Source organism: Lethenteron reissneri, chromosome 69, assembly GCF_015708825.2.
Source record: "Lethenteron reissneri isolate LAM-NWPU_2019-01 chromosome 69, ASM1570882v1, whole genome shotgun sequence".
NCBI lineage: Eukaryota > Metazoa > Chordata > Hyperoartia > Petromyzontiformes > Petromyzontidae > Lethenteron > Lethenteron reissneri.
In genome coordinates, this window is record NC_083847.1 from 10749689 (window position 1) to 10777678 (window position 27990).

Sequence of the window (27990 nt, forward strand, 5' to 3'; positions counted from 1 at the left end):
CTGCTCCCTGCTGCTCCGTCTCTGTCCCGGGCACCAACCACTCCAACTCCAACACCAACCAAGACTCTCGTCTCTCCATTACGCTGTGCCCTTTATCCCCGCACCAATCAGTCCCAATCAATGATCTCATCCCCTGCTTTGCTACTCGCCCCCAGGCCCCCATCCTCACGTGACCATGTTATTGCAGCCAGGCCGGCGCCGGTCATTAGCCACTCACCCTCCTGACCAATCACCGGCCTGCGTCCTCAGTCACCCCTAACACCTGTCGTGTCTCTTAACGACCCCCCCCCTTAATGCCACGACAACAACCGTGTCCTCAGATGCTCCCACTGTACTCTGCTCGCTCGCCTAGCAACAGAACGCGTGGCGCGTGATATTTCAAGTCCTACAGATATAACTATGCTACGCACCGCTAGAGGTCACAAAAGAGCAGGTAAAGTGCAATATCACTGTTAGTGCGGCCGTGTGCACACCACGCGCAGATGGACCACCACCATGTAATTTGTATCATGAACAGAGCGGCTCCCCCTCTTATCAGGCCACGAAAGAGCGGGAGAAGTACAGATTTGCTGCGTGTGTGTGTGATACAAGGGGCCTAATTTAGGCTGTTACGCCGCTCTCGGATGGGCTACCGCCATATAATTCACATCGTAAATGGAGCGGTTCCCCCCCTGTCAAGCGAGATCAGGCATGGCCTGATATGAGCACTCCACACACTGCTAAAGGCCGCGAAAGAGTGGGGGGAAGTACAGATTCGCCGTGGGTGCAGCGCAAGAGGCCGACTTGAGGCTGTGCTTACGTCGCATGCAACGGGACCACTGCCGTGTAAATTCGTATTATCAACAAAGTAGTTCCCCGTCTATTAGGTGAGACGAGGCACGGCCCAAAATGGCCATGGCACGCACCACCTGAGGCCACGAAAAAACCGGAGAAAGTACAGACTGGCCAAGTGTGCGTGGCACTAGGGGCCTGCTTTAGGCAGTGATCATGCCACCCACTACGAGGGGCAACACACTCTGGCCCGAAATTGCTTCGTTGTCAAAATGAGGACGTTGATGAAGACGCGTTGCATGTTGCTTGTATTGTTCAGGCAATTGACAGCGGTGTTTCTTGGTTCACAGCCAAGGCGGTCCTATACGGTGGCATCATGATGGCGAGATGTTAACTACCTCGCCTGGTATACAGAAGGTTGTGGGTTCACTCCCAACCATGACGCCTGCTGTATATTTGGAGTGTGTGTGTTCTCCCCGTGGTCGTGTGGAATTTTCTCTGGGTCCTCCAGTTTTTAGCTCCACATTAAAAAAAAATCCAAGTATTTGGCTGCTATACATTTTCAAATGAAAAGCCACTTCATTGAGTTATCATTTGTGATAGCCAGATCGCTTCTGCAAAGTGGGCCCTACCTGTCAAAATAAAACAGTTAATAAAACATATTTCAGTCTCACGATTGATTCAAAATGTGAGTTTATTACCATTCTGATTAAAGCGACACTTTTACTTGCGTTCAAATTAATGGCATACCTTCATGAAATAATCGTAAATAATCGTAATTATTTCATGCAATAAATACTGGATGATTTTTATTTGTACCTTCTTATCTGGTTCAGTTAAATGTTTACATTATTCACAATGATTACGTTTTGCAATGTATACCAATTTATACAATCGTGCATCTTAAGTTGTTCTAATATTTTAAATACTTATTTTTATATAATTTGTGAATCTTGAAACATCTGCTCCGAGTTTTGTTTCAATAATTTAGCTCATGTACCTTGTGTTCAACCAGTGATCTGAGTGCGACGTCGTGGTTAGGAGATGTCAACTACCTCGCCTTGTATACAGGAGGTCATGGGTTTGATCCCGACCCTGACGCCTGTGTTCTTGGAGTTTTCCCTCCACATACAATAACGTGCGTTTTAGAGTATTTGGCTACTGGTATAAATTTCCATACGTTGATCAGCCACTTCATTGAGCTATAATTTGTGACATCCAGGTCGCATCTGAAAAAGAGCTATGTAGTAGCTCAGAGATCCCACGGGGGGCACAGAGGCCCTGTGGTTCTCACAACAATTGTGCAGGGCTCCTCTCCCACCCGGGTGTTAATCTTCGCGTGGCTTCTGAGATCCCACGGGGCGCACAAAAAATCCTTCCCCGCACCCACGACACTTATTGGGGTTTTGCCCCACCCAAGTGTTGATCTTTGTATGGTTTCTGAGATTCGACGGGTCGAAACTAAAAAAGCCTTCCCCGCACTCACGACACTTGTGGAGGCTTCTCTCCCGCCCGGGTGTGGATCTTCGCGTGGCTTCTGAGATTCGACGGGCGTGCGAAGGCCTTGCCGCACACCAAGCACTGGTACGGGTGCTCCCCCGTGTGGATTATCGCGTGGCTCCTGAGGACGTAGGCGTGGAAAAATGCCATCCCGCACTCTGGGCAGACGTGCGGCCTCTCGCCCGTGTGCGTCCTCACGTGGTTGGCCAGGGCCGAAGGGCGGATGAAGCCCTTGCCACACACGGCACACTCGTGCGGCCTGTCGCCGGTGTGGATCCTCATGTGGCACCTGAGGTTCGACGACAGCGCGAAGCCCTTGCCACACACGGCACAGACGTGCGGCCTCTCGCCCGTGTGCATTCTTGCGTGGCCCCTGAGGTCCCACGGGCGGGCGAAAGCCGCGCCGCACACAGGGCATGCGTGCGGCCTGTCGCCCGTGTGGACCCTCGCGTGGCTCCTGAGGTTCGACGACGCGGCGAAGCCCTTTCCGCACACGCCGCAGATGTGCGGCCTCTCGCCAGTGAGAGCCCTCGCGTGGCGCTTCGGTTCCGATGAGCATTTTAACCCCTTGCAGTTGCTGCTGCCCTGCGCTGGCAATTGAAGTTTCTTGTTGAGGAGCGCCTTGCCGCGAACTGTGGCCGAGAGCCCCTGCTGCTGTTCGCCTTCCAGCAGTGTCGCTGTATCACACAAATAGAAATTGACAAATTTTTATTTTACACTTTTTAGAATTTGCAAAAATACCATGAGAAATGTTCCTCCGAGCTCTGGAGACTACCTGGAGAATATTCTAGGCATGTGTTGACAATGATAGCGAACAAGTGGAGACTCTGACTTTTTGAAGATATTAACATACATTTGTTATCATGTTACGGTGTATTATCCATTCTTTTCCCATTAAAAACGATAGTCCTATACAAGTGTTAACATGTTTTTTGAAAACCATGTATTTTTGGATGCGACGTGAAAACCACCGCTTGCCATCTCGAGACGCCGAAACCCCTCCTGATTTTTTTAAAATAACAATTTAAAGGTTTAGTACAGGGGATCGCCGTCCTTCTAAGGACCGACCAGGGCAAGCCAGTGGCATGGCCCCGAGAGCCCAGAACTGATGTTCTTGTAAAAGACGGTCTGGGGACTCAGGGTGCCGTAATCCCAGCTTGGCCAGAGCTGGTCAGCTAGCCTCCCCTAGCTCTGTAGTGGAGGACCTGGGAGTAGGCTAGCTGGGATAGAGATTGTGGGATCTCCCTGTTAGACGGGTGAAGGGGCCGATACCCCTTCGAGTGTTGTATACCTTGGCCTGTATATAGTGGAACGTTTAACCTACTACACACTGACCTGTAACAGACCAAGGGCTGCAAAAAGTAGCCCGATGAGTTCTGCCAAAAAGCCAAGTGTATATACAGAGTGCTTACATGTGTAGTGACATAAGAAGGGAGGGGCTGCTGGGGGCTCTGGGCGCCAGGCGCTGGGTTCCCAGGGGGTCCAGACTATTAAGCCTCTGGGCGCCAGGCGTTGGGTTCCCAGGCGCTTAAGCCTTTTTGGCGCCACCAACGGGGGGGGGGGGGGGCTGTGTGTGCTCTGTGGGATGTCTGGTGGCGCACACGGCCCCACCCCTCGTTGGACCAGGCATAAAAGGAGAGCTCCCTGGACGATCAGGGCCCAGTTGTAACTCAAGACCCAAGACCCACGACCAGTCATCTGAAGACCCTGGGATGCTGTGAGAGCCAGTGCTGGGACTCTGGAACTCCCGACTCTACGACCTTGTGAGGGCGAGTTCCGGAGCGTAGCCAGAGTAGAGTATCTAGGCTGTGTAGCTAGGCTGTGTACCTAGGCTGTAACAGAGTAGCAGGACTGTTGGAGAGTTGGAGTACTGTTGGAGTGTTGTATTGTAATAAAGAAGTTACATCTACAAGTGTCTCGGGACCCGTTACACATGTAGTTTTTTAAATGTAAGCGCAGCACGCAAACCGCTACACTACCGCTCCCCCACACACAAACACACACAGACTCACACTCGCTCCTTACCACCACCAGCACCAACACCATTGCCGTCCTCCTCCTCTTCCAAGGTCACTTCGATCTCCGCCACATCTGACGAAGCCGCCAGCTCCCGACAGGACGCTAACGGCTCTCCAGGCCATGGAAAGGATTTGTCGCGCCGCATGCGGTCGTCCAAAGCCTCCTCCTCTTCTTCTTCATCGTCTTCATCGTCACCCTCAACCTTCACCTCCACCACCTCCTCCTTCTCCTGTTTAATGTGAAGGTCACGGTGTTCACCCAGAAGGTCCTCTTCTTTAATCTGAACGTGAGCTCCTAGAACTGGGGGGGGAAGAGGGGGTGAACAATATGAAAAACATCCTCATGAATGTTCAGCTCTGCGGAAACATACCCCAGAGGGTAGCGTAGCAGTCAGCACTACGCTGCACTATAAACCTGGTGACCCGAGGTGGATTCCCACTCACGGCCAACACCAGCGACAATTACACTGGTCTACAGCCAAAATGCTTCCGAAATAAATGTAGTCCAACTTTACTAATTCTGGTTCACTGAGAATGAAAATGATGCTAGAAATTGTTGATTGGCTCTAGTTTTCAAGATATGCTACTGGGTCAGTATATACGATCCTTGACTTGGGAATGGTCGAGAATAAGTGAGTTATAAAGGTGTAGTGGTGATAACTACTCGCTGTTCGCAAGCTGTGAGAGAGCAGTTGGTAAACAAGGTTCTCCCGCTCAATCAAACAGTTAGGGTCAAATGGGGTGAGGTAGGATCCAAACGCCAGATTGGAAAGGACCAATCGGAGGGGTCCAAGAGGTGGCCGGGGATTGGTTAACCCGGCCACGAACAGGTATAAAAGCCGGAGCGCTGAGAGCTCTTGGTTAGTTCTGCTACACGAAGACCCAAGTCGGCCGAAGACAGCTAGGACCCTGGACCAAGCCTTCCAGCCCTTGTCAGGGCTGGGGCTCAGTGTAACCAGTGGTCAGGGGAGATAGGTCCTGGATAGGACCCTGGCTCCCAGCCTTCCCGCCCTTGTGAGGGCGAAGGTCTTGAGGGACCAGAGGTCGGGGACCCGCCGGGCCAGCGGCGGGTCAGTGTGCCTCCCCTAGGTCCCAGCCGGAGGATACTAGGCTAGTGGGGGAGATAGCCGGCAAGTCCGGAGTCTGTAACTCCTCAGGATAACGGGTAAGGGGACCGTATACCCCTTGTGTTAGGTGTAGTAAGTAATGGTGAATAAAAGCGTATGGCCTCTAAGAAGTCTCCGTCTCCTTCAAGAACATTACAAAGGGAAGGGATCTCAATTTAAACCAGAAATTACTAAAATACAAATTTGACTGAATCTATGAATAAATCTATGACTGGGTTTGGACAGTAATTGCTTTTTGAGCAAAATGATGAATGATGCAATCTGAACCTGGTATTGCATCATACATTATATGAATTGCATCATGATATTCCTAGAAGTCATGGATGATGTAATCATAACTAGGCTTACATCCCTCTGCTGAAAAAGATGCCCTATATCAGCTCTAGAAATCATACAGTGTGGTGCTCTCTTATTTGTCAGTATTTGATTTTGCAAAGGGACACATTTCTGTTTAGCCAAAGTGAGCAGAGATGCCTCGTACTTGTGTGAACAAAGCAGATAACTTCTGTTATGTTTGTGGTGAAGTGCATCACAAAAGCACAGTATAACCATGATGGTTAAGAAAGCCTATCACCTTTATTTTGTACTCTTAGGTTCTTTCGGTAAAGTCACGTAGGTTCAAAGAATAAAAAGAAAATAACTAAATTAAATCACGACGTTTCGGAAGCAACACAAGCCTCTGTCATCAGGTGAAACTGCTCCAGTAAAATTACTGTAGCGTGTGAAGAAAGCTATTCAAGACACGTATTTTTTATATATAGGGTGCTGGGCAGGGAGGAGCCGTACATGCAGTGTACAAGTACCATACATGCAGTGTACAAGCACCGTACTTGCAGTGTACAAGCACCGTACTTGCAGTGTACAAGCACCGTACTTGCAGTGTACAAGCACCGAGATGGTTATCTCCCCCCCACTCATTGGCTCCTCCCTGCCCAGCACCCTATATATTAAAAAAAACGTGTCTTGAATAGCTTTCTTCACACGCTACAGTAATTTTACTGGAGCAGTTACAACTGATGACGGAGGCTTGTGTTGCTTCCGAAACGTCGTGATTGAATTGAGTTATTTTCATTTATTTATTTTTTATTATTATTATTTTTACCTACGTGACTTTACCGAAAGAACCTAAGAGTATGAATCCTTGCAGTCACGAAAGCTTCAAATCTAGAACCTTTATTTTGGCTGCAAATTTGGAGATCAGGACAGGATGGGAGCCATACACATGTGCTGCAACACTTGTGCAACAAATCTTCACCAGTGGTTGAACAGAAAAAGGAAATTGTTAAAGACATTTCAACAATGGAGAAACGCTATCAGGGAAAATCGAGCCCATCAATGCTTGCAGACTATTGCTGGACAGTGAAGAGATGCTCAATTTAATGACTACAAGAGACAAGCCAAGAAGCGTCGAGTAGACACTGAATAAGGACTAAAATATGTACTTATATATACACTAGCAGGAAGTACCCGGTGTTGCCCGGGCGAAAAAGACAGACACACACATCGACCTACACACACTTACAACAACAACAACCGCTATTCGCCACTAAGTGGCGGTGACGTCACTACGACGCTTGTGCCAGGCTATGTGCACCTTGAGGCCACGTGAAGTGTCGAGCGCTCGCTGGCAGGAAGTCACGGGGCAGACCCAGGTGCCACGGTTTGACTGACTGAGATGACTGGTTGATGCACCACCTGTACCCCCTACTGTGCCAACTTTCTGTGCTTTAGCCACCCGGCGCTCTGCTCGTTGTTGTGAGCGTCGCTCCTACGCCCTCCGTTGTTGTTAGAGGGCGACTGCCTCCAACTGCCCAGTAGCATCCTTCACGAGCCTCCTCCACAGAGGCCGATCTGTACACCGCTGGTACCAGTCATCGGCAAGTCCACTCAGCTCCACATCCTCCTGTACCACATCACTCCCTCTTCTCTAGCCCATGTCGCGCCCGTTTAGCCCCCTCAATCTGGCCGAACAAAAGCTGTTTGGGCATGCGGTGATTGGGAATGCGGGCTACATAGCCCAGACAATGCAGTCTTGCCTGCCATAGTAGCCCACCAATGGGACTTTGTCCAGATCTTTCGAGGATTTGTGAGCTCCTCACACAATCCAGCCGAGTTAAACCCAGGATTGATCGTAGGCAGGCCAGCCTAAATATTTCTAACCAGTGAAGATGTTCTATTAGGGAGGTCTACGTTTCGCAAGCATAGAGAAGGGATGGAATGACTGTGGCTGAGAAGACCCGAAGCTTCGTGCGGAGCGACAGACCAGGTAGCTTCCACACAGCGTTACGCAACTGATGAAAAGATAATGCCATTCGACTGATTCAGAGTGAGACCTCTGCTGTTAAACCGGAGCCGGTCATGAGCACACACCCAGGTTTGAGGATCTCTCCACTCTCTCCACAAATGCCCCATCACCGATTGGGAGTTGTGGGGGTGGAGTGCCCGATGGTACAAAATACCCAGGCAGGTGCTTCGTTTTGGTGGGGGTGATGGTAAGGTCCCACCTCTTAGTGGCATACTCCAGTTTCAGCAGCAGCACCTCCAACTCCTCCTCTGAGTGAGCCACAATTACCAGGTCATTGGCATACATAACGTGGTTGACCAAGAGAGAGCCATCCCTTGACCGTACCCGGGCATCGATCAGCCTCCTATTGTATCTGCACCAGATGGAAATTCCTCTGGTACAGCTACTGAAGGCTTCAGGAACTAAGTGGTCGAAATAGATGTTAAATAATGTGGGAACCAGAGGACATCCCCGTCGCACCCCAAGGTGTACAAGGAATGGCTCTGACTCCCGGCCATGTAGTTTTACCTGGGCCTGCTCACCGTCATGAACGTCCTTAATGAGCGTGAGCAGAGGGTCAGGGACTCCGAAAGCACAAAGAACAACCCAGAGCCCAGGCCTACTGATGGCATCATAGGCCTTGACCAGATCAATAAAGCAGAGATGTAGGTCTTGTTGGAATTCCCTACACCTCTGCTGTAGCAGACAGACAGAAAATATGGCATCTGTGCAGGACCGCCCTTTCCTGAAACCACATTGGGGCTCCGCAAGCCTCTCCTCAGCGTGCCTGGCAAGGCGATGTTGAATAATCCTTGCCAGGACCTTACCCGGCACACTGAGGTGCCCCTGTAGTTGTTACAGTATGTGCGGTTCCCCTTCTTAAAGAGGGGGACCACCAGGGCGTCCTTCCAATCCTGCAGAACCCGTCTAGTGGCCCGGACTGTTTATGATGTCCTGTAGGGCAATCTGTGTACAAACGCCACCCTCCCTCAGCATTTCACTTGGGAGATCATCTCTGCCCGGTGCCTTTCCTGGTCTCAAACTCTGGGTCGCCCTTAGTACTTCCTCAACAGATGGCACCTCAGCCAGCCACTCACAGGGGGTGACTTCCTCCTCCAATATTTGAGGCACCGTAGCCTCAGCAGGGTCATCCCCACTTTGTCCCATGATGTTTTCCAGGCTGAGGGATTTCCCCTCCCCCAGGACCTCACAGATATGCTCAGCAAATCTGCAAACCTGTTCCTGGGGGTCTGAGATTGGATCACCGTTCTTTCCCTTAATGATGGTAATAGGTGTGGCGCTGCAGGTTACTTTTTTGATGGAGGTAAATAGGGATATTTGATCGTGGGCCATTGAGGCAGACTCCATCTCCTCAGCAAACCACGACCACCACCAATCCTTGCAGCACCTCACAGCTCTCCAAACCTCCGTGCGAAGGCTTCGGTAAGCCTCCTCATTCTCTGACGTGGGATGCTGTACACGACTATAGTGGGCCTGTCGCTTTTTCTCAACCATCCCGAACACCTATGTCAGCCAGAGTCTCTGGGGAGGTCTGGTCCGCGTACCCAAAGCAGCCATTGCAGCTGCATGTGTCACAGTCCTAAATCTCGCCCATTTACCCTCGACATCAGGGGAAGTGGGGGACAATGCTAACCCCAGCCGCAAGCGATGATGAAATTCTCGCTCGTAACTTCCATCAGCTAGCTGAGACCAGGCCACCTTAGGTTGAAATGGGGTCCTGGGTGTACACCCACCACCGGAGTGGAAGAATGGCAGGTGCATCTTACAGATGACAAGTCGATGGTCAAAGGGCAGATTAGCTCCACGGTAGGTCCTGGTGTCAAGGACATGGGCTCGCATCCGCTGGTCCGTCACTATGTAGTCCAGCAGATGTTCTTGCTTGGACCCGGCATGCATCCATGATGTTGTGTGGATGCGCCGATGCCGGAACAGCGTGTTGGTAATTACAAGCCCATGGGCAGCACAAAAATGTAACAGCCTGTTACCATTGTTATTGAGCTGATCTGGCCCATGCCTTCCAATCACTCCAACCAGGTGCCATCATCATGACCAACTCGGACATTGAAGTCACTGACTAGCAGACGTCTCGGACAAGAGGAAAGGGGAGTTAAGGATGGGTCTCTATGGGTTTCAGTGTGTTTTTGGGGGCCTCCGTGGGTCGCTATGGGTCCCTGTGGGTCTCCACAGAGATTCCACTCCACAGAGATCCACTCCACAGAGATTCTACTCCACAGATTCCACTCCACAGAGATTCCACTCCACAGATTCCACTCCACAGATTCCACTCCACAGATTCCACTCCACAGATTCCACTCCACAGATTCTACTCCACAAAAATCCACTCCACAGATATTCCACTCCACAGATTACACTTCACAAATTCCACTCCACAGATATCCACTCCAGAGATCCACTCCACAAAATACACTCCACAGAGATCCATTCCACAGAGATCCACTCCACAGATTCCATTCCACAGAGATTCCATTCCACAGAGATTCCACTCCACAGAGATACCAATACACGCAGATTCCACTCCACAGAGATTCCACTCCACAAAGATTCCACTCCAGAGATTCCACTCCACAAATATCCACTCCACAGATTCCATTCCACAGATTCCATTCCACACAGATTCCATTCCACAGAGATTCCACTCCAGAGATTCCACTCCACAGAGATTCCGCTCCAGAGATTCCACTCCACCACAGAGATTCCACTCCACAGTTGTCCACTCACCGTCGTGCGACTCTCGTGGCTCCACCTTCACGCGTGGCCGCGTCTCAGCCCCGGCCTCGTGTCCGCCAGCCTCTCGCTTGACAGTCGGTGGCCACGACGGGAAATGCTCCACCGCATCGCCTGTCCCGAAAGCAACAAAGGAAAAGACACGGCAAGAATCGGTTCGACTTATTTCATACTGTAGGAGGAATAATTAATTCAGACCGGTGGTTCTTAAACCTTTCCTTGCAGCCTGTGCATAGTGGAGTGTATAGTGTAGTGTTCAGTGTAGTGTAGTATATAGTCGCGTAGTGTATAGTGTAGTGTATAGTAATATAGTAGTGTAGTGTATAGTGTCGTGTTTAGTGTAGTGTATAGTATAGTGTATAGTCGTGTAGTGTACAGTGTAGTGTATAGTAGTGTCGTGTACAGTGTAGTGTATAGTAGTATACTGTATAGTAGTGTATAGTGCATTGTATAGTCAGTTTAACACGTAGGCTTTCACGACCAATATCATCCATAATACAGGTTGTTAAGGTTAGATCTCATAAATATATACAGTGAGGGAAAAAAGTATTTGATCCCCTGCTGATTTTGTACGTTTCCCCACTGACAAAGAAATTATCAGTCTATAATTTTAATGGCATGTTTATTTGAACAGTGAGAGACAGAATAACAACAACAACATCCAGAAAAACGCATGTCAAAAATGTTATAAATTGATTTGCATTTTAATAATGGAAGTAAGTATTTGACCCCCTCTCAAACAGAAAGATTTTTGGCTCCCATGTGTCTTTTATACAGGTAACGAGCCGAGATTAGGAGCACACTCTTAAAGGGAGTGCTCCTAATCTCAGCTTGTTACCTGTATAAAAGACACCTGTTCACAGAAGCAATCAATCAATCAGATTCCAAACTCTCCACCATGGCCAAGACCAAAGAGCTCTCCAAGGATGTCAGGGACAAGATTGTAGACCTACACAAGGCTGGAATGGGCTACAAGACCATCGCCAAGCAGCTTGGTGAGAAGGTGACAACATATTCTTAGGTTTTTTCGGTAAAGTCACGTAGGTAAAACATCAAAATTAATGAAAATAAAATAATCACGACGTTTCGGAGGCAACACAAGTCTCCGTCATCAGGTGGGACCGTCACAGCCGGATTAGCTGCATCAAGTGAGGCAATGATTCAAGATGTAATCCCTTAAAAGCCAGTTGAGGGGGGAGGAGAGGGGGGGGAGCTCATCAGAATGTGGTAGCCAATGAATGGAACGTATCGGGAGGGAGGGGGGCGGGGCTCAAAGACGGCACGGAGTGCCACGTACAACGCATCGGGAGGGGGAGGGGGCGGGGCCAAAAGGATGGATGACGGCTTGGACGCGGTTGCTGCTGCACACGCCAATGCATTGGACAGAGAGGGGGAGGGGAGGCCTGATGCACATGATATCATGCGTTGGCGTGTGCAGCAGCAACCGCGTCCAAGCCGTCGTCCATCCTTTTGGCCCCGCCCCCCTCCCCCTCCCGATGCGATGTACGTCGCACTCCGTGCCGTCTTTGAGCCCCGCCCCCCTCCCTCCCGATACGTTCCATTCATTGGCTACCACATTCTGATGAGCTCCCCCCCCCCTCTCCTCCCCCCTCAACTGGCTTTTAAGGGATTACATCTTGAATCATTGCCTCACTTGATGCAGCTAATCCGGCTGTGACGGTCCCACCTGATGACGGAGACTTGTGTTGCCTCCGAAACGTCGTGATTTTTATTTTATTTTCATTAATTTTGATGTTTTACCTACGTGACTTTACCGAAAAAACCTAAGAATATGAATCCTTGCAGTCACGAAAGCTTCAAATCTAGAATTAAGGTGATAACAGTTGGTGCGATTATTCGCAAATGGAAGAAACACAAATAAACTGTCAATCTCCCTCGGCCTGGGGCTCCATGCAAGATCTCACCTCGTGGAGTTGCAATGATCATGAGAACGGTGAGGAATCAGCCCAGAACTACACGGGAGGATCTTGTCAATGATCTCAAGGCAGCTGGGACCATAGTCACGAAGAAAACAGTTGGTAACACACTACGCCGTGAAGGACTGAAATCATGCAGCGCCCGCAAGGTCCCCCTGCTCAAGAAAGCACATATACATGCCCGTCTGAAGTTTGCCAATGAACATCTGAATGATTCAGAGGACAACTGGATGAAAATGTTGTGGTCAGATGAGACCAAAATGGAGCTCTTTGGCATCAACTCAACTCGCCGTGTTTGGAAGAAGAGGAATGCTGCCTATGACCCCAAGAACACCATCCCCACCGTCAAACATGGAGGTGGAAACATTATGCTTTGGGGATGTTTTTCTGCTAAGGGGACAGGACAACTTCACTGCATCAAAGGGACGATGGACGGGGCCATGTACCGTCAAATCTTGGGTGAGAACCTCCTTCCCTCAGCCAGGGCATTGAAAATGGGTCGTGGATGGGTATTCCAGCATGACAATGACCCAAAACACACGGTCAAGGCAACAAAGGAGTGGCTCAAGAAGAAGCATATTAAGGTCCTGGAGTGGCCTAGCCAGTCTCCAGACCTTAATCCTATAGAAAATCTGTGGAGGGAGCTGAAGGTTCGAGTTGCCAAACGTCAGCCTCGAAACCTTAATGACTTGGAGAAGATCTGCAAAGGGGAGTGGGACAAAATCCCTCCTGAGATTTGTGCGAACCTGGTGGCCAACTACAAGAAACGTCTGACCTCTGTGATTGCCAACAAGGGTTTTGCCACCAAGTACTAAGTCATGTTTTGCAGAGGGGTTAAATACTTATTTCCCTCGTTAAAATCCAAATCAATTTATAACATTTTTGACATGCGTTTTTCTGGATGTTTTTGTTGTTATTCTGTCTCTCACTGTTCAAAAAAACCTACCATTAAAATTATAGACTGATCATTTCTTTGTCAGCGGGCAAACGTACAAAATCATCAGGGGATCAAATACTTTTTTCCCTCACTGTAAATGTATCGTTAAACCCGCCACCAACCGACACAGCCAATTACTAAGGTTTGATAGTAGTTTTTTGCCTTTTGTTTCATAATACCTTTCATTTTTTAACCATTTTGATGATTTTTAAAGTGTTACATGAAAAAGTAAAAGTGACATGTTATCATGTAAAGCAACGATAAACACATGAAAAGACCTATGTTTACAATTTATGAGTCAAACTCTATTATCTACACAATATACAAAGACTAAAAATGTAAAAACTTGAATATCTTGGGAACAGAAACCAATCAGTTGTTTTAATTGTCATATTTGAATTAAGCACGTAAACATCGATAATAAACAGCACATTTCATCTCTGAAGCAGATGACGTCTAAAAAATTGTAGACCAGTGTTATCTGAATCGGTCCAGGGCCTCCTCTCAGTCGACTCAGCCTCAAATACGTTTCCTGGTGCGGTGTGTAGTAAACATCGCCACTAGGAAGACAAAGGTGGTCGGGCGTGGTGCTAGCCACCGACCCCCTCACGTGCCATGCCGGCCTTCAAAGGTTCTTGCTAGACAGCACTTGCACCAACAGTCTGTTACAGGTTATATGGGGGATATTTGTCTTTATTTTCTGTTGTGTCGGCATATGTTTGTGTGTTTGTGTGGGCGTAGGTTAAGGCCTTAACGTGCACATAGCCTGGCACAAGTGCCGTGGCGACGTCACCTCCACTTAGTGATGAATGGCGTGTATGCGCATGTGTGTATCTGTGTATGTTGAACTTCTTTCGAATCGTACGTAGCCAACCGTAGCTAATCGGAGGTGTGGGTGGTGGAAGGACAACAAACTAAACACAACAAGGAGTTCTAAAGCCATTAGTTCTCAATGTAGCATAGTGTAATAGTGTCGGCTGGTGGACAGCAGCGGCAACTGTGGTGGACAGACAGTACACACGCTGGTGAACGTGTGCATGGGTGTGTTGGCAAGCCGTAGGAATGGGGAAAGGGTCACGAAGGACCCCATCTGAAAGCCCCTGGAACCTGCTAGTGGGTTCGACAAGGGAGGCGCGGCCAGGGCTGAGTCAGGCCGCGCTGGTAGGATAAAAGGAGCCGAGAGCGGGAGCTCGAGGCTGCTGGTTCTGGGATTGGATTTGTCTCGTCGTTACTGTCGTCTCGTCGCCGTCATCGCCACCGTCTTCGCTCGATATTGCGCTTCTAGATAGCAGTTGGCTGTCTCAGTCAGCGCCATCTGTGTTATAGACGGCTAGTGTTGTGTATAGGTCGGCTAAGCGACTGCAGAGAGTGTGCAGACGAAACCGTGAATGTTCTAAATCAAAGGTGCCTCCTACAAACCTCGTCTCCAATTCAATGACACTACAGTAGTATAGTGGTGTAGTGTATAGCAGTGCAGTGTATAGTGTAGTGTACAGAAGTGTGTTATATAGTAGTGTTGTGTGTAGTATTGTATAGCATACTGTAGTGTTATGTATAGTAGTGGAGAGTATATAGTAGCATAGTGCATACTAGTGTAGGGGTGTTAAAGAGAGGGCCCGTTATGCATGGCAGCCTATGGAAAACAAACACAGTGGGCGGGGCTACGTAAGTGCACGAGGAGGTGCCCTCTACGACGTCCGAGCCAGACACCCTGGGGGGGGGGCTGGTTCGAACGTTATGATCCCCCGGGGCCCCACCCCTCAGGGAGGGGTTGGGTATAAAAGGGGATGTTCAAAGGGCTCGAGTCAGTTATGTTTAAGCTAAGGGAAGAAGACTGAAGACGTCTTAGATAGAGCCCTGGACTCCCCTAGTTCGATGTCCTTTTCAGGGCCGGACAGGACTGAGCCAGCGGCGTGGTCCCGAAAGCCAGAGCCGGTGCTCTTGTAAGAGCTGGTCTGAAACTCCGGGTACCGGCCCCGACTTACCAGTGTCGGGCCAGTTAGCCTCCCCTAGCCCATTAGTGGAGGATTCGGGGCTAGGACAGAGTTAGCTAGGGGTGTATCCCGAGTTATACGGGTGAGGGGGCCGATACCCCCTCGAGTGTGTATATGCCCACTGTCGTATTGTGAAATAAATATACGTGTGCCTCAACCTCGGCGTCAAGCGTCCTCACCGGTACTTCAACTGGTGTCAGAAGTAATTCGAACATGGACACGCGGAAAACAGCGCGGGCAAAAGTACCGCAGGAGGAAGACACTGCCGAGATCGTCGAGCCCGAGACGGCTCCACAAGACATGGTGCAGCCGGGGCCTGACGCCTCCTTACCGGGGCATCGAAATGAAGAGGGGCCGCAGTCAGACGCGTTACGGCTGGCTCACGGGAGGCTGGCGGAGCTGCTGTATGCCGCTGCCGCCACGCTGGAGACCATCACGCGATTGGGGGCCGGTGATCCAACACGGGGCGAGGCGAGCCAACGACCAGGGCGCCTTCCCGCCATTTCGGAGCAGTCCGAATTTGAAATTCCCGCCATCGACGCTACAGCTGTTCAGGGCGTGGCCAGCCTGAACATCCGCTCCGACATCGCCGTCGCTGGAGCTGCAGCGTCATCGCCGCCGGAGGGTGCGTCATCACAACCGCGACAGGCGATCCCATCGGCCGTTCGCACCGACGCACAGCCGAGTGGTGGTGACATCTGCCTGCGGGAGTCTACAACAACCGCTGCGCTTCATCAGAGACTGCCCCCGCTGAAGGAGTTCATCGGCGCGGAGGGAGACTGGGCCGGGTTTCGCCGACGTTTCCTCGCCCATCAGGAGATGGCGAAATGGTCCGATGAGGAGGCTCTCTGCGCGCTGCCGGCGCTCCTCGACGGCGACGCGCTCGCCGCACTCACATCGGCGCCGAGAGAGAAGCGGTCTACGTTACCGATGGCGCTACAGCTGCTGGGCGGGGTCTATGGACCATCAGCCGAATGCCGACAGCAATTTTACGACCGCAAGCGGGGTGAGAAGGAGTCGCCCCTAGCATACCGGACGAGCCTCCTGGCGATGGCTAAGTCGGCCTTCCCTCGTATGGACGACGACGGCGTGGATGCTATGGTCACGGAGAAAATCCTCCTCCTGGCAGACGACCTTGACATCGCTGTCGTCGCGCAGGAGGACGCGGAAATGACATCGCTCCAGGCGGCGCGGCTCCTCCACGCAAACCTCCTGTCGCTCCGGCGGAAAGCCAGCAGGGCATCGGCAGGGCGTGCGGTGGCTGCAGCCACCCTTCCGACGGAGGAGCTCTACGCCGTCGACCACCGACGGCAACAGGCGACGGGAGCACGGTCGGGCCGGGACGGGTTGGGCCGTTCCGACCATCCGTCACCTCCGACGGCGCTCCCGCGGTGTTTTAACTGCGGCGTCCGGGGCCACGTCGCCTCGGGGTGCCGCTCTCCTCGTCAGCGCGGGACGACACCTCAACGGGACGACGGGCCTCATCACAAGCTCCACCATCATAACCCGGCGAGTCGCGGCACCCCACATGTTTGGCCCACGCACACGCCCGTCACGCACTCAAACACCGCAACGAGAGGGGGGCCGATATCGCGCACCATCGCACCATCACGCACCACTCTGGGTACTCATATCGAACCCGGCCAGTGGTCCGTGCTGGCCGATCGTGTGGTAGCCGCATCGTCGGGGTCGTCGGCCGTTGTGGGGCACATCGACGGGGTTGAAGTGCGCATCCTGGTCGATACGGGAGCATCGGCGACCATTATTTCGGAGTTAATATACAATATTCTCCCTGTCCAGAGCCGTCCTTTGATGCCTGTTAACGTACCATTCTATGCGGCTAACGGGGGCTCACTTGGCATCATCGGACAAATTCGGGCCCAAATTTGTGTTGGAGAAATTAAATTGTCTGGGCCGATTTTTGTTTCCTCCTCGCTGGCGGTTCCGTGCTTGCTGGGGACGGACTTCCTGGCCAAAATGCCGATTAGGATATTAATCGACCAGGGATGCATTGAGCTCCCGTCGGGCAGACGCATGGCGTTTTTGCCATCACCCGTTACGACTCGGACGGCGTTCGCGACGGTGCCGGCATTCGTAGAGAGAACGGTGCGCGTCCCTCCGGGGGCACAAATGTTGATTCCCTTGAAACTTCGGCGACCCTTCGCTAAGGGTATTGCGGCCCAAGGGGTTCTGCTGGGGCCGTCTAGGGCCGGGATTAGTGGACCTCATTTACTTCCGGCCCAGACCATAGTAAGAGGGGACGGTGAACCCTTCATCGCGGTCCTCAATGTGGGCTCGCAGACGGTGGTGGTCCCACAGGGAACCGTGCTTGCTCACGCAACGCCGGTGCCATGTGAGGAAACCGTCGCAAATCACGTCAGCGTTGTCCCTGCGCCGCGACCGCATTCGGACAGCGATGAAGGGTGGCTCGAGGCGCTTTGTGCGGGATCGACGGACCTGTCAGATTCAGAGCGTCAACAACTTAAAACACTACTGCGGGAATTTTCCGACGTTTTTAGTCGGAATAAATACGATTTGGGTTGTACTCACCTGCTGCGTCACCATATTGACACGGGTGACAGCGCGCCAATTCGCCAAAATCCGTTTCGGTTGAGTCCCGCCGAAAAGGACCATGTCAAATCGGCTATTGATGACATGTTGGCCGCCGACATCATTTCTCCTTCCACCAGCCCTTGGGGAGCGCCGATCGTCCTGGTTAAAAAGCAGGACGGATCGTTGCGGTTTTCCGTTGATTTTCGGCGCCTTAACAAAATTTCGGTTGCCGACGCATACCCGCTCCCTCGGATGGATGAATCGCTGGACGCCTTGGCGGGAGCGCGATTCTTTTCCACACTCGATTTACTTTCGGGATTCTGGCAGCTTCCTCTGGACGATGATTCAAAGCCTAAAACTGCTTTCCGTACACCGCACGGCCTGTTCCAATTCAACCGGTTGCCGATGGGCTTACACTCAGCGCCGGCAACTTTCCAGCGTTTGATGGAATTGGTTTTGGCTGGATTGCAATGGGAGTCGTGCCTCATTTATTTGGATGACGTTATCGTCTTTGGTAAAACTTTTGACGAACATCTCCAGAGGTTGCGGGCGGTTTTCCTAAAGATGCGGGCTGCTAATTTGAAATTCAAACCCCAAAAATGCCATTTGTTGTGCGATTCGGTGCGTTATTTGGGGCACATCGTGGGACGCTCAGGTATTGCTACCGATCCCGCCAAAACGCAGTGTGTCAGCTCCTGGCCGACTCCCACCTCGGTGGGAGAGGTCAGGAGTTTCATTGGGTTCGCGTCGTATTACCGACGGTTCGTCGCTGATTTTGCGACAATTGCCAAACCCCTGCACGCTTTAACATCTAAAGGGGTTCGGTTCCACTGGGGTCAAGAGGAGGAGGCTGCTTTCTGCTCCCTTCGGGACGCCCTGGTAAAAGCCCCTCCCTTGGTTTACCCCGATTTTTCTAAGCCCTTTTTGCTTGACACCGATGCGAGCAACACGGGTATTGGGGGTGTGCTTTCCCAGGTGGTTGATGGCGTGGAACGGGTGGTCGCGTACGGTAGTCGGGTGTTGTCTCCTGCGGAGCAAAGATATTGTGTCACCCGTAGGGAACTGTTGGCAATTGTCTATTTCATCCAACAGTATCGCCCATATCTGTACGGTCGGCATTTCACCGTCCGCACAGATCATGCGGCACTACAGTATGCCCTGCGAGTTCAACAACCATCGGGACAGTTGTCTCGATGGTTGGAGGTTCTCCAGGACTTTGATTTTGAAACCACCTACCGTAAGGGCGTTCGCCATACGAATGCGGACGCTCTGTCGCGCATGCCAACCACCTCGGAATGTGCATGCCTCCTGGGGTCGGGACGTTGCAGGCCTTCAGGGGACGCATCGGTTCCGGTTTTGGCAGCCACCGACGATGCCCGTCACTGAATGGGGGCGCCTCCAGATGGAGGATACCTCCCTCCTCGGGTGGCGTCGTCGCGTCGGGGGTGCTGAGCGTGTGAAGGGTGATTCGGATGCATGGGAAATGGTGCAAGGTCTGCTGATGCATTGGGACGGGAAATCCCAGCGATATCGGCTGGTGGTCCCTTCTGGGTTGCGAGGCAAGGTGGTGTGGGCCGCGCATGAGCGCCTATTACACCTGGGGACCCAAAAGACTCTTGCACTGCTACAACTTTATTTTTTTTGGCCTGGCATGACGAGGGATGTTGGGGGTCTATTGGGATCATGCCCTCGGTGTGCGCAACGGAAACCGCCGGCGCGGGAGTCTAACCCGCCCTTGCAATCGATCAAAGTGTCCAGAATAAATGAGCTTGTCGCGCTGGACATTTTGGGCCCATTTCCCGCCACCCCCAGGGGCAATAGGTATTTGTTGACTGGTGTCGAGTATTTTACACGCTGGCCTATGGCCTGGCCCCTTGCCAACCAGTCGGCAGCAGCCATCGTGGAGGCCTTTGTTCAGGGATACGTCCTGGACAAAGGTGCTCCGGAGCGGCTGCTGACCGACCAGGGCAGAAATTTTTCCGGTAAATTACTCAAACAAGTCTGTGACCTCCTAGGCACGAAGAAAATTCGTACCTCCCCGTATCACCCGCAAACTGACGGGATGGTCGAGCGCCTGCATCGCACCATTACGTCAATGATGTCACAGCAGGTCTCGGACTCACAGACTGACTGGGACCTGCATATTCAAGGGGTCTTGGCGGCATACCGGATGGCACCCCATGCAGCTACGGGATTTTCCCCCTTTTACCTCATGTACGGTCGCGAACCCGACCCGCCTGTTCGCGCCCAGCTGCAGATCCCCGAGCCGCAAGGGAAAACTAAATTGGCTGACCACGTCAAATTTAATCTGGCCAAATTAACAGAGGCGCGGGATGCTGCAATGCTAAACTCGGACCTCCGTCAAAAGGCGAATGAGCGCCTCAGGCTGGGTCGGGCGCACATGATACAGTGGAAGCCGGGGGACAAGGCATGGCTGCACTGTCCCCAAGTGCCACTGGCTACCTCCTCTAAGCTCGTGCGGCCGTGGTGGGGCCCTGTGGAGGTGGTCGAAGTTTTGCGACCACAGTGCGTGCGCATTAAATGGGGGAAGCGGCGATGGTTCGTGCACCCCTCTAGGTTAAAACCCTTCGTTGCGGTACACAAACCCACTTCACACATGCGTGGCCAAACGTGTGGGGGGTCGACCGACTCATTGGGTCCGTCTCCGTCGTTCTCACCTAATGCCTTGCCGGCCGTGCCACCTCCAGGTGCATCAGGACTGACGGGCTCACGCCCGACCACCCCTCCTGGGGATACCGACGGTCGCGCGGCATCGGATGAGGACTCACTCCGGGACGGACAATTGCCACCTGACGGTCCGCCACCCGGGGTTACCCCGTGTGAGGGGCCCGCGGCAAGGACGCGCGCAAAAATGCGCAGACTGTTATGAGGCCGGAAGATGTGTACATAGGTTGTGTTCATCGTGTGTTGTGTGGGTGGTGTGTTCCCTGCCCATTGAATGTACATATGTTGGGTTCATTGTGTGTTGTGTGGGTGGTGCGTTCCCTGCCAATTGAAATGTACATACGTTGGGTTCACCTGGTGTTGTGTGTATGGTGGGTTCCCTGCAAATTGTATATAGGTTGTTTTTTTACGGAATTCGTATTTATTCAAGGGGGGGTGCGTCGGGTTGTTTTCTCTTCTTGCTGTTGCATTTTGTTGTGTTCTTGTTGCTGTTCTTGTTATTGTTGAAAAATAGTGAGGCACACGCGCGGTCAAGGTGTAAATGCACTTTTATTGTCATTTTTGTATGTTGGCAGCCGGGACAGCTGCAAGCTATGCGGGGGGGGGGGGGTGATGTAGGGGTGTTAAAGAGAGGGCCCGTTATGCATGGCAGCCTATGGAAAACAAACACAGTGGGCGGGGCTACGTAAGTGCACGAGGAGGTGCCCTCTACGACGTCCGAGCCAGACACCCTGGGGGGGGGGGCTGGTTCGAACGTTATGATCCCCCGGGGCCCCACCCCTCAGGGAGGGGTTGGGTATAAAAGGGGATGTTCAAAGGGCTCGAGTCAGTTATGTTTAAGCTAAGGGAAGAAGACTGAAGACGTCTTAGATAGAGCCCTGGACTCCCCTAGTTCGATGTCCTTTTCAGGGCCGGACAGGACTGAGCCAGCGGCGTGGTCCCGAAAGCCAGAGCCGGTGCTCTTGTAAGAGCTGGTCTGGAACTCCGGGTACCGGGCCCGACTTACCAGTGTCGGGCCAGTTAGCCTCCCCTAGCCCATTAGTGGAGGATTCGGGGCTAGGACAGAGTTAGCTAGGGGTGTATCCCGAGTTATACGGGTGAGGGGGCCGATACCCCCTCGAGTGTGTATATGCCCACTGTCGTATTGTGAAATAAATATACGTGTGCCTCAACCTCGGCGTCAAGCGTCCTCACCGGTACTTCACTAGTATAGTGTATAGTGTAGTAAATAGTGTCATGTATAGTAGTGTATACCAGTGTAGTCTATAGTATAGTGGATAGTAGTGTAGTGTATACCAGTGTAGTGTATAGTGGTGTGTATAGCTGTGTAGTATATAGTAGTGAATAGGGTAGCAGTGTCATGTATAGTCGTGTAGTGTATAGTAGTGTGTAGTGTAAAATAGTGTAGTGTGTAGTGTATAAAAGTGTAGTGTATAGTGTAGTGTTTAATTGTGTATAGCACAGTGTATAGTATAGTGTACAGTAGTGTAGTGTGTACTGTATAGTAGTGTAGGGTAGTGTATAGTAAGGTTTGTCACGTAAACAGAACATGCCAATTCGTTACTAGTACAGGGCACCGGTGTGTTGGAGAGCAAAACCACAACAGATCGTACCCAGATTGTAAATGTTGTGGATTTGCTCTCCAACACACAACCAGTGTGCTGTACCAGTAACGAATTTGCACGTTCAGTTTACGTGACAAACCTTACTAAATGGTTGTGTCGGGTGGTGGCAGGTTTAACGACACTTTTATATACAGGTTGCTTAAAAATATTTTAACACTTATATGGGACTATCGTTTTTAATGGAAAAGAACGGATAATACACTGATAATTGGTTCTTTACCCTTCTATCTGGCAACAAAACTGACACCTTTTTGCAAGGAGTCATGTTTGCATAGACCGCAATACCTGCAGTCATAATACAAACAAAAGAACATAACTCTGATAATGTGCACTGTCCCTGAAGTTGATTGGTCCACACCCGAGACAGCTTTCCTTCGAGCCTAGTCTCATATGGGTTGGACCAGATGACGCCAAAAGGCGCACTTTTGGCGTCATCTGGTCCAACCCATATGAGACTAGGCTCGAAGGAAAGCTGTCTCGGGTGTGGACCAATCAACTTCAGGGACAGTGCACATTATCAGAGTTATGTTCTTTTGTTTGTATTATGACTGCAGGTATTGCGGTCTATGCAAACATGACTCCTTGCAAAAAGGTGTCAGTTTTGTTGCCAGATAGAAGGGTAAAGAACCAATTATCATATTTTTACTGGCAAATGAGGTCCCCATAGGATAATACACTGTAACATAACAAACGCATGTTAATAGCTTCAAAAAGTCAAATAGTCTCCACTTGTTCACCATCATTGTAAACACATGCATGGAATCTTCTCCAGGTGGTCTCCAAAACCCGGAGGCACATTTCTTGTGGTATTGTTGCAAATTCTCAGAAATTTAATAAATAATTTTGAAGCATCCTGTATTTATGTGATCTCACCCAAAAAAAAATCTGTATTATGGATAATATTGGTCGCAAACCCCTACTTGTTTTTATTTTACCAGGGGTAAGAACCCACTGAGTTACATAAGTCTTTTTCAGAAGCGACCCTGGCCCATCACAGATGATAGCTCAGCGAAGTGGGCTGTTATCATCATCATCATGTGGAAATTTATAGTGGCAGCTAAATTACTCTCTAAACGCGTGGTGATGTTGGTTCTAAATGTGGAGGGAAAAAACCGAAGGACCCGGAGAAAAATCCACACGGCCATGGCGAAAGAGAGACACGCAGACTCCTTATAGCCGCAGACGTCAGGGTCGGGATCGAACCCACGACCTCATGCATGCAAGGCGAGGGAGGTAACATCTCTTAGCCATGGTGAGAGAGAGAGACGCAAACTCCAAATATACAGCAGCAGGCGTCAGGGTCTGGATCGCACCCACTACCTCCTCCATACCAGACGAAGTAGTTAGCATCTCATTTGGCACCGCAGAACCAACAAGGACTACGTGCGGGAGGGTTGTCGTGTGGTGCCAGCTACCATAGAGAATGGCGGCGGACGTGCCGCTATGGTTCTCTGCGGTGAGTGATGTCGTCTTTAATAAACACACAACGACGCTGCTGCTACTGTGCCTCGCTTGCAATAAAAATTAATGCTTCAGCCGCTTTGCACATTCCCCGAGATTGGGCGGTGAATGGGGACACCCACCCCTGACCCTGCGACTAGCAGACGTCTCAGACACGGGGAAAGGGGAGTTAAGGATGGGTCTCTATGGGTTTCTGTGTGTTTCTGTGGGTCTCCATGGGTCTCTATGGGTCCCTGTGGGTCTCCACAGAGATCCACTTCACAGATTCCACTCCACAAAAATCCACTCCACAGATTCCACTTCACAAATTCCACTCCACAGAGATTCCACTCCACAGAGATCCACTCCACAGAGATTCTACTCCACAGATTCCACTCCACAAAATACACTCCACAAAATACACTCCACAGAGATCCATTCCACAGAGATCCACTCCACAAATTACATTCCACAGAGAATCCACTCCAGAGAGTCCACTCCACAGAGATTCTACTCCACCACAGAGATTCCACTCCACAGTTGTCCACTCACCGTCGTGCGGCTCTCGTGGCTCCACCTTCACGCGTGGCCGCGTCTCAGCCCCGGCCCCGTGTCCGCCAGCCTCTCGCTTGACGGTCGGTGGCCACGACGGGGAATGCTCCACCGCATCGCCTGTCCCGAAACCAACAAAGAAAAAGACACGGCGAGAATCGGTTCGACTTATTTCATACTGCAGGAAGAATAATTAATTCAGACCGGTGGTTCTTAAACCTTTACTTGCAACCTGTGCATAGTGGAGTGTATAGTGAAGTGTACAGTGTAGTGCAGTATATAGTCGTGTAGTGTATAGTGTCGTGTTTAGTGTATAGTGTAGTGTATAGTAGTGTAGTTTATAGTGCATTGTATAGTCAGTTTAACACGTAGGCTTTCATGACCAATTTCATCCATAATACAGGTTGATTGGGTCAGATCTCGTAAATATATAAATGTATCGTTAAATCCGCTACCACTCGACACAGCCAATTAGTAAGGTGTGTCACGTAATCAGAACATGCCAAATCGTTACTAGTGTAGTCTGTTGTCCAGCAATAGCCCAGCGGTGGACGAGCAGTACACACGCCGGTGAGCATATACGCGGGTGTGTCGGCAGGACAGAGGAACTGGGGCAAGGGTCATAGAAGACCCCGTCTGGAAGGCCCTGGAACCCGCTAATGAGTTCGAAAAGGCAGGCGCGGCCAGGGTGGAGCCAGACCGCGCCGGGTAGCATAAAAGCATTGGAGAGTGGGAGCTCGTGGCTGCCGGTTGTAGGAAGTGGACTCGTCGCTGTCGTATTCGCCGCCTTCGTCACTGCCGTCTTCGCTAAATATTGCGTGGCCAGATAGTTGGCGCCGTTGGTGTAACACGGTCAGGGTTCTGTCAAGGCTAGGCTAGACGACTTGGGAGAAGCAAGGGAGAATCTGTGAACCTGAAGTGTTGAATAAAGCAGGTGCCTCCTCAAAAACCTTGTCTCCCGCTCCGCTGATACTACACGAGTACAGCAAACCGGTGTGTTGGAGAGCAAAGCCATATCATTTACAATCTGAGACGACGTTTCACCAGTAATTACAACTAGCTTCATCAGGTGACAGCCAGATTTGTGGAGAAATCATCCTCTAAAGTACCTTAAATAGAGGGTTGATGTGATGACAACGCTTGTGTGTTCTTCTTGCGCGAAGTGGGTGGGGATTAATAAATGCGTATAAATAACTATGGGTATCCATTGCCTTTTGGGTTATTTATATCGTAATCAACATACATTATGTATGCACATTATGCAAGCCCATTGTTGTTATACTTCCTGTCAATTGTTTGTACTAAAATAGCCCCGCCAACTGTAATCCGTATTGAAATATGGTGACCTGTTGATTGATTCGCTTCCAAGCACCACCAAGTCTGTAGCTACCTGAACGGTAAAAAAATATTTTTAGTTCTCTCATTTTCGATAGATTCTCTAATTAGCCTTGGTCAGTAGTAACTAGTATCGCACAAAGCATCAACATTATCAAAAATCAATTGAGTGTCCTTGTTGGCACGTGTGTTCTGCCGCTGCCGACAGTTGTATTTGGGAGTATTTTATATTTCTTTGGTGTTCTGTTAGCCTCCTGCTGATCATTCGTCCTGTTTGCCCAACATAGCATTTGTCACAAGTACAATTGATCCGGTAAACACCTGTTGACAGCTTCGGTAATACATCTTTTGTACCAGATATTCATTTAAGCATTTTATGTACCATGCCAAATCTAGCCAGATGTTTGGAAGAACAAAACATCCGAGTCAGATTTGGTACGGTACATAAAATATAGAAATTAATATCTGGTACAAAAGATGTATTACCCAAGCTATCAACAGGTGTTGATACACACCGCCACACCAGGTACTCATTCGAAGCTGAGTCGACCTAGGGGAGCAGGCCCAGGAACCTGTTCAGATAATTGCCTGTCACTAGTGATGGTGGCCGCGGGTGGGAACCGTGAGAGGGAATCGAACCCGGGTCTCTGCCGGAGTTCAGTGCGTGGCGGAAGCACAAACCGCTGGCTGAGCCACTGCTCCCCTCACACCCCCCCCCCCTCACACCACACCACCAGCACCACCTCTAGTACCACCACCACCACCAGCAGCACCACCACCAGCAGCACCACCACCAGCAGCACCACCAGCACCACCACCAGCACCACCACCACCAGCAGCACCACCACCAGCAGCACCACCACCACCAGCAGCACCACCACCAGCAGCACCACCAGCAGCACCACCAACAGCAGCACCACCACCACCAGCAGCACCACCAACAGCACCACCACCAGCAGCAGCACCACCACCAGCAGCACCACCATCATCAGCAGCACCACCAACAGCACCACCAGCAGCACCACCACCACCAGCAGCACCACCACCACCACCAACAGCACCACCACCAGCAGCACCACCAACAGCAGCACCACCAGCAGCACCACCAGCACCAGCAGCACCACCACCAAATTCACCGTCGTCGTCGTCGCCGTCAGCATCCCGTCGAAACGCCATCCCCCGGTGCCCCCCCCCCCCGGCTCTCACGCCACCGGCGACTCTGCAGGGGGCACAGAAGACGCGGGAACGTGACCCGGAACGGCAGGCGCAGCTTCAATTAACTTCACGCAACTTCACGAAACTTCTTCCCGCAACTTCAAGCAACTTCACACAACTTCACGCTGCGTCAAGCAACTTCGATCAATTGCTTCACGCTACTTCACGCTGCGTCAAGCAACTTCGATCAACTTCAAACTACTTCACGCAGCTTCAAGGAACTTCATGCAACTTCTTCAAGCAACTTCAATGAACTTCAGGCAACTGCACGCGACTTCATGCAACTTCTTCAAGCAACTTCACGCAACCTAGATGTAGACTGGGTGTAAACTGGATGTAGACTGGGTGTAGACTACTGGGTGTGGACTAGGTGTAGAATTGGATGTAGACTGAGTGTAGACTATATACTGGGTGTGGACTGGGTATAAACGTAGACTGGGTGTAGACTGGGTGTAGACTGTGTAGATTGTAGACTCGGTGTAGACTGTGTGTAGACTCGGTGTAGACTGGGTGTAGACTGGGTGTAGACTGTAGACTGGGTGTAGACTGGGTGTAGACTGTACACTTGGTGTAGACTGGGTGTGGGCTGGGTGTAGACTGGGTGTAGACTGAGTGTAGACTGGGTGTGGAGTGGGTGTAGACTATAGACTGGGTGTGGACTGGGTGTAGAGTGTAGACTGTGTGTAGGCTGTAGACTGGGTGTAGACTGTAGACTGGGTGTAGACTGGGTGTGGACTGGATGTAGACTATAGACTGGGTGTAGACTACTGGGTGTGGACTGTAGATTGGGTGTGGACTAGATGTTGACTGTAGACTGGTGTAGACTACTGGGTGTAGACTATAGGGTGTAGACTACATGGTGTAGACTACTGGGTGTAGACTATTGGGTGTGGACTGGGTGTATACTTGATGGAGGCTAGATGTAGACTGGATGGATGCTAGATGGAGGCTAGATATAGACTGGGTGTAGACTGAATGTGGACTGGGTGTAGGTGTAGACTGGATGGATGCTAGATGGAGGCTAGATGTAGACTGGATGTAGCCCAGGCGAGACGCTGCGCGCCACCAAGCTAAGGAGGCGGCTACATAGCGGAGAAAGCGGCTCACTTGAGTACTGAACACCCCCCCCCCCCCCACTCAATAATAATAAAAACCTTAATCTGTGCGTCTCAACAAACCTCTAGGGCGACTTCCCGACAAGGAAGACGGCTGAAATTTGCGACATATTTAGCTTGTAGTACACACACAACA

The 27990-nt window shown here is 51.0% G+C and overlaps 1 protein-coding gene across 1 annotated transcript; it reads right to left on the minus strand.

The window, feature by feature from the left end:
- Positions 1 to 1447: 1447 nt before the first annotated feature.
- On the minus strand, positions 1448 to 27763 carry LOC133360832 (zinc finger protein 771-like). The gene is made up of 5 exons (XM_061579719.1): positions 26661 to 27763; positions 24190 to 24309; positions 10461 to 10580; positions 4297 to 4590; positions 1448 to 2948 (listed from the first exon to the last, which is right to left on the minus strand). The coding sequence occupies exons 1-5, from the start codon at positions 26698 to 26700 to the stop codon at positions 2254 to 2256; spliced, it is 1269 nt and encodes a 422-aa protein (XP_061435703.1). The 5' UTR covers positions 26701 to 27763; the 3' UTR covers positions 1448 to 2253.
- Between the last annotated feature and the right edge of the window lie 227 nt (positions 27764 to 27990).

Excerpts from the sequence above, each read along its gene's own strand:
- LOC133360832 (XM_061579719.1), bottom strand. The coding sequence starts at position 26,700 with ATGGCGTTTCGACGGGATGCTGACGGCGACGACGACGACG. Across the intron at positions 24,310-26,660 it reads TGACGGCGACGACGACGACG|GCGATGCGGTGGAGCATTCC; the intron begins GTGAATTTGGTG and ends GTTTCGGGACAG. Across the intron at positions 4,591-10,460 it reads GCCACGAGAGTCGCACGACG|TTCTAGGAGCTCACGTTCAG; the intron begins GTGAGTGGACAA and ends TTCCCCCCCCAG.